Source organism: Callospermophilus lateralis, chromosome 3, assembly GCF_048772815.1.
Source record: "Callospermophilus lateralis isolate mCalLat2 chromosome 3, mCalLat2.hap1, whole genome shotgun sequence".
Lineage (NCBI taxonomy): Eukaryota > Metazoa > Chordata > Mammalia > Rodentia > Sciuridae > Callospermophilus > Callospermophilus lateralis.
The window spans coordinates 113817267-113823266 of NC_135307.1; the positions used below are offsets into that span (position 1 = coordinate 113817267).

At 42.2% G+C, this 6000-nt stretch overlaps 1 protein-coding gene across 1 annotated transcript in view; it reads right to left on the reverse strand.

Annotated features, from left to right (window-relative positions):
* The window catches only part of Uaca (uveal autoantigen with coiled-coil domains and ankyrin repeats), a 96613-nt gene extending 92805 nt beyond the window's left edge, over positions 1-3808 (reverse strand). The window contains exon 1 of the mRNA XM_076851027.2: positions 3648-3808. Within this exon, the coding sequence (XP_076707142.2) occupies positions 3648-3728 (81 nt within the window). The 5' untranslated portion in view covers positions 3729-3808. The remainder of the gene's footprint in view (positions 1-3647) is intronic.
* Positions 3809-6000: the final 2192 nt, after the last annotated feature.

Here is a 6000-nt window from a genome sequence, read left to right on the forward strand (position 1 = left end):
CATAAATCTAAATCTAAAAGTCACAAAATAAAAGGTTAAGAATTCCAATAGTATAAAAACAAGCACTTTCTGCCCAGCAAATGCCACCATAAAAATATCATGACAAATTACCAATAAATTAATATTAGCTATTCATATTAAAAGGACTAATTTTCATGCCATAAAGTACACATAAGTTAATAAAAAATCAACAATGCTATAGAAAAATGGGAAGGATAAACTGTTCACAGAAAAGAAGATCCAAAGCAACTGAAGAGATACTTCACAGAAGAAGAAATACAACTTGTCAACAAATATATAAAAAAATGTTGAACATCTCTAGCAATTAGAGAAATACAAATCAAAACTACACTGAGATTCCATCTTACTCCAGTCAGAATGGTAAATGAAGAATGCAAGTAACAATAAGTGTTGACAAGGATGAGGGGGGAAAGGTTCACTCATACACTTCTAGTGGAACTGCAAATTGGTGTAACCACTCTGGAAAGCAATATGGAGATTCCTCAGAAAACTTGGAAAGGAACCACCATTTGACCCAATTATCCCACCCCTTAGCATATACCCAGAGGACTTAAAAACAGCATTGGATAGCAGCCACATCAATGTTTACAGCAGCTCAATTCACAATAGCTAAGCTATGGAACCAACCTAGGTACCTTCAACAGATGAATGGATAAACAATGGAAAATTACTCAGCCATAAAGAAGAATGAAATTATGGCATTTGCCAGTAAATGGATGGAACTGGAGATGGAAATGGAGACTATCATGTGAAGTGAAATAAGCCAATCCCAAAAAAACCAAAGGTGGAATGTTCTCTCTGATATCCGGATGCTAACACACAATAAGTGGGGGAGGGAGAATAGAAAGAAGTTCATTGGATTAGACAAAGGGGAATGAAGGGAAGGGAGATGGAAAGACAATAGAATATGACATAACTTTCCTATATTCATATATGAATGCACAATCAGTGAAACTCCACATCATGTACAACCACAAGAATGGGAAGTTATACTCTATGTTTATATGATATGTCAAAATACATTCTAGTGTCATGTATAACTAAAAAGAATAAAAAAATTTTTAATATGAGAAAAAGAAGGTGCAAACCACTTGTAAAAATTTGAAAAGATGTTCCACTTCAATCATAAGGGAAATAATGCAAATCTAAAGTACCCCTGTCATATTTTATCTGTCAGACTAGCAAAGATCAAAAAATTTGAAGACTTTTAATAAAATTTCAAAAATATTTTTCCCCACACATTGGTTTCATGATACATAAAAGGAAATTTGACAACATCTTTAAGTACAAAGAATGTACCTATCCTCTAACCTAGCAATTCCACTTCCAGGAATGGGAAGCTCTGGACCAAATTCACCATTAACAAAACAACACAGGATATGGAACAGCAAGAAAGGTGAGCTACTATTTCTATGAAGGATGAATATTTATATTCATATTTGTTTATATATACTAAGCTGTCTCTGAAGGAACATGCAGGCAACTAATAACAACAGTAGCCTCTGAGGTGGGTGGGGCCAGGTGGATAAAGGACTGGGATGAAAGGCGGACATTCTGTTGCAAATATTTGTTGTTGTTGTTCCTTGCAAGTCAAACCAGTTCCTATATTATCTATTCAAAAATGTCTAAAGTCAAGGTGGGGGGTGGGAAGGAGGGAGGGAGAGGCCTGCCCAATCATAACAATAAATACATATGTGACCAAATCAGGAGTTATGATGTATATATAGACTGAAAAGCGGAAGGAATCAATTTCTCCTATATATTTTATTCTATCAATGCTTGGTTTGGCTTTATTAGTTACCACACTCACTTTCATTTAAAAAATCTTACAAAACTTACTCTAATATGTATCAAACTGAGAAGACGTTTTCTTTTTTTTTTTTTTTTTTGTATTGGGGATTGAACTCAGGGGCATTCAGCCATTGAACCACATCCCCAGTCCTATTTTGTATTTTATTTAAAGACAGGGTCTCACTGAGTTACTTAGAGCCTTACTTTTTCCTGAGGCTAACACTGAACCCCCGATTCTCCTGTCTCAGCCTCCCAAGCCGCTGGGATTACAAGCGTGCACCATCATGCCTGACTCCATATATTTCATCTTCATTCCGTTATTTTATGAAAAGTAACAGAATGCTGAATTTAATGAGCACTAAAGACATAAGCTTCCAAATGTATAAAATGAAAATTGAGATATGGAATATACCAATAACAATCAAATACTCTCTCTACTATATAAGTTTTCAAGTGCTATGTAAATCCTTAGCGTAAAAACAAACAAAACTGTGGGAGATGTAGCTAAATAGATATAGAACAGCATATCTTCCATAAAGCTGAAAACACAACCTGTATCACAAAGAAGTTCAATCTTTAACTTAGCTATAATGATCTCCAATATTACTACATATTTTTGCCAATTATTTTTTTAAGTGAAATCAAAGGAGTCTTTTTCCTGAGCTTATGAAACATTTTCAAGCTTTACTAACACCACCAAATATCATATTATCTGAATCCATTCTTTTTATTTTTTAAATTTTTAATTAAAAATTCTAGTCCTTCCACAATTTCCTTATGACCTACTAAAATAATCCTGGAAATGGGTGGAAACAAAGGCACAAATCTGTATAAAGTCTAATTCATATTTTCATAAAAAGCATATAATCCTTTGGTAAAATCTACACAAAACTATAAAGATCCTTTTCAATTACTCCCACTATGTAACTGGGCTGTTTCAGCATAAATTTCCTCGGTATTTGACTCTTCAACGCTTTTTAAATAGCATTTATTTTAATAACAGATTTGTGATGATATTGCCATTCTTCTAACCTGCCAAATTATCTAAATCCCAACATCTGTGGTCAGGCTGTTTCCCAAGATCCCTGTTCTCTTGCCAACTAAACAGAGGCCCTGACTATTCTCCTTCTTAGCCTGCACACAGAGGCGGGCTGCAAATCAGTGCCGAGTGGGTGTCCTTTACGGATCTGCTCCACAGCTGACATGGCCAGCAGGGCAACCCCCTTCCTGACTTCCCGACCTACAGGGTCAACACCTAAGTGAGGCTTTGTCTTCACAACGATGCCCATTCTCTCGGCCTCTCTCAAAGTCAGATTTTCCCAGTGACAGCAACAGCGGAAGACCCACGACGTCCACGCAGCCCGGCAAGACTCAGGCTCGCAGTCACAGCCCGGAGACCGGTTCGGAGTCCGCGCGAGGCGGCGCCGGGGGCGCGGCCTGCCCACCTGGACTGGCCCGCGCGAACCCCGGGCCGGAGACGCCCTGCGACCGCCTCGCCCCCGCGGAGGACTGCGGGCCGGGAGTCAGCGCCGAGAAAGGGGAGGGGCTGCGCGCGGAGACACTCCGCAAACGCCAGCTTTCGTCGGGGACTACAAACCCGCAGCCCCCGGGCTTCTCCAGAACTCAGAGACGCAGCGACGAGGGGCGGGGCAAGGACCCCCCACCCCCAGGAGCTGCTGCCGCGGCGGGGAGGGTCCGCGGGGGTCTCCGGGCCTGAAGGAGGGTCGCCGGGCCCTAGAGCCGGACTGACTGAGAGCCCGCGGGGAAGGGCGGCGCAGGGCTTGCGGGAGTCGAGCGCAGGGAAGCCCAGAACGCGCGCGGACCGCGGGACTCACCGCGCTGGCGGCGGCAGTGGCGCCTGACGACGAGGGGCCGGGCGCGTCCTGCCTCCTCAGGCGGGACTTGAGGCTCTTCATGGCCAACTCTTGGCAGTCCGGCTCCCGGCGGGCGCGGCGCGCCTGGCCCGCGCGCGAACCTTCAAGCTTGAGAGTTGCAAGAGCGAGACGGGGAGGAGGAGACTTCGGGGCGGTGCGGGCTGTGCCCGCCCCACCTGCCACCTGGGGCGGCCGCCTGCTCCCGGCCTGAGGCTCTCCCCTCCCTCAGCCAATCGGCTGACCGCATGGCGGGGGTGGGGTCGGCCCCAGCCAATCGGAATCCGGGAAGAGGGAGGGACTTCCCTTTTAAACTTAATAACACTCTTCCTCTCGCTTGCTGGAGGAAAAGTTAGGGAACTTCGAGTGGCGTAGGTGTGCGGCTAGTGTCGTGGAAAGGCTCCAGGCTCCATACTTCTGGCGTCCTCCCACTCGGGCGGTGGAGCCTAAGGTCCAGAGCAAGCTTAGGGTCCCGCTAAGCCAGGTCTAGTCTTCCCGGACTCCCCTCCTCTTTCCAACCACGTGCTCTTTCCAGAGTAAAGTTCTCTTCCGTTGTGTCCCAGAAATTACTCTGGGTTACCTGTACAAAGACCAGATTTCGAGAGCAATTTCTCTTCCGCCTGATGTTTTACGACACAAATCTCACAAATTCCACAACCACACGTACCAAAAACTCCAGAAAGGTAACCCCTAAGAAATAGGTTGTTGATTGTACAGAAGCACATACAGTTAACAGACTTTGACATAGTTATTGTAAATCAAAGTACATGTTAGGTGTTATTTGTTGAGTGAAGAACCCACTGCTTTGGAGGGAAAGAAATGGAATGAAGGGGAGGGGTGCTCTCAATAAACAAAATTTGCTCACATGGCTAAAGTGATGTTGTCAAAAAAAAAAAAACTAAGTCATAATATGTTTCCTACAGAAACACATTACAGATTAAAGTATAGAAGTGACTATATGGCTGAGACAGGAGAAATGCAAGCTTGTGCCCAGCCTCAGCAATTTAATGAGATCTTGTCTCCAGATACACAATAAAAAAGAAAGAAAAGGTCTGGGGATGTAGCTAGGTGGTAAAGCACTCCCGGGTTCAATCTCCAGTAATACACACACACACACACACACACACACACACACACGTATACAAATGAAAGTAGAAATATGGATTAATAAAAATTATTTAAGGAAAGGGTGAAGAAATCGTCTGGTGAGCAACACCCAATAATTTGCTGTCAATGCGATAGTTTCAAAAATCTTTGGTGTAGGTTTTTTCCCAGCAAAATGTTTATTCTAGCATGCAACCATTTCAAAAGACAAACAGGTTAGGTTGTCCACGGTTCTAACAAAGGACTCTTTTTGACTTCTAACAGGGCAGTTGCTTTCTTTTAGTTTCCCTACAACAACTCGAGGTTTTATTTAAATATTTCAAGAAAGTTTCCAGAACTCTCTTAGAGAGACAGCATTCAAAGACTCCTTTTAAAAAGTAAATAACAAGTACTGGGAAAAAATTACGAATTGTGTCTTAATTGTATCTATGGAAGAAAATTTTCTTTGATTCCCCCTTTTCCTCAAGGGCCACAATCAGTTTTTGTTGGTTCTTTATAGTGTTTGGAGATGGTGGGTTACTCTCTGTCCTCACTGCCACTACAGAGCCAAAATTATCTGATGCCCTGTATCTTTATAGAAGCTTCCCAACCAGTATTCCAAACTCCAGTCTCACCTCTCCCATTTCCAGTAAGTTACTAACCATCACTGAAAAGTCTTACAAATTTCTCTTTTTTCAAAAACCTTCAACAGCAAGTGGGTAAATCTACCTTCTTTATGTGGCATTTAAGTCTCTACAACATGGACCCAATCCTGTTCTCCAACTGGCACTCTGAGCCGATTACTCATAAACTCATTTCTCAAACATCGGTCATGGTTTCCAATGTCTCTCAGTGTGTATGTCTTTACACATGGACATTGTACAATAACACAATAATAATAATTCATATGGACTCAGTATATGAATCCACCTCTAATAATTTTTTCTCTGTCTACATTTCATCTAACAAATCCTGTTTCCCCAAGTGTGGTTAGAAGGGGGCAAAAACGGCACTCGAGGTCTTTCTGAAACACAATGCTATTCTATCTAGATACTCCTTACACGACTAGTATGTTCAGTTTATGAGTATCCATTGTGCCTGTTCTCTTCATGCAGTGTACACTCTTATGTGTGTGCTATACTTTAATATATACTTTAATAAAAATGGTAGTTTTCAGATAAAGTATGCATCCCTCCCAAGTGTCTTTCCCTATAATAGATCATGTAATCATTAC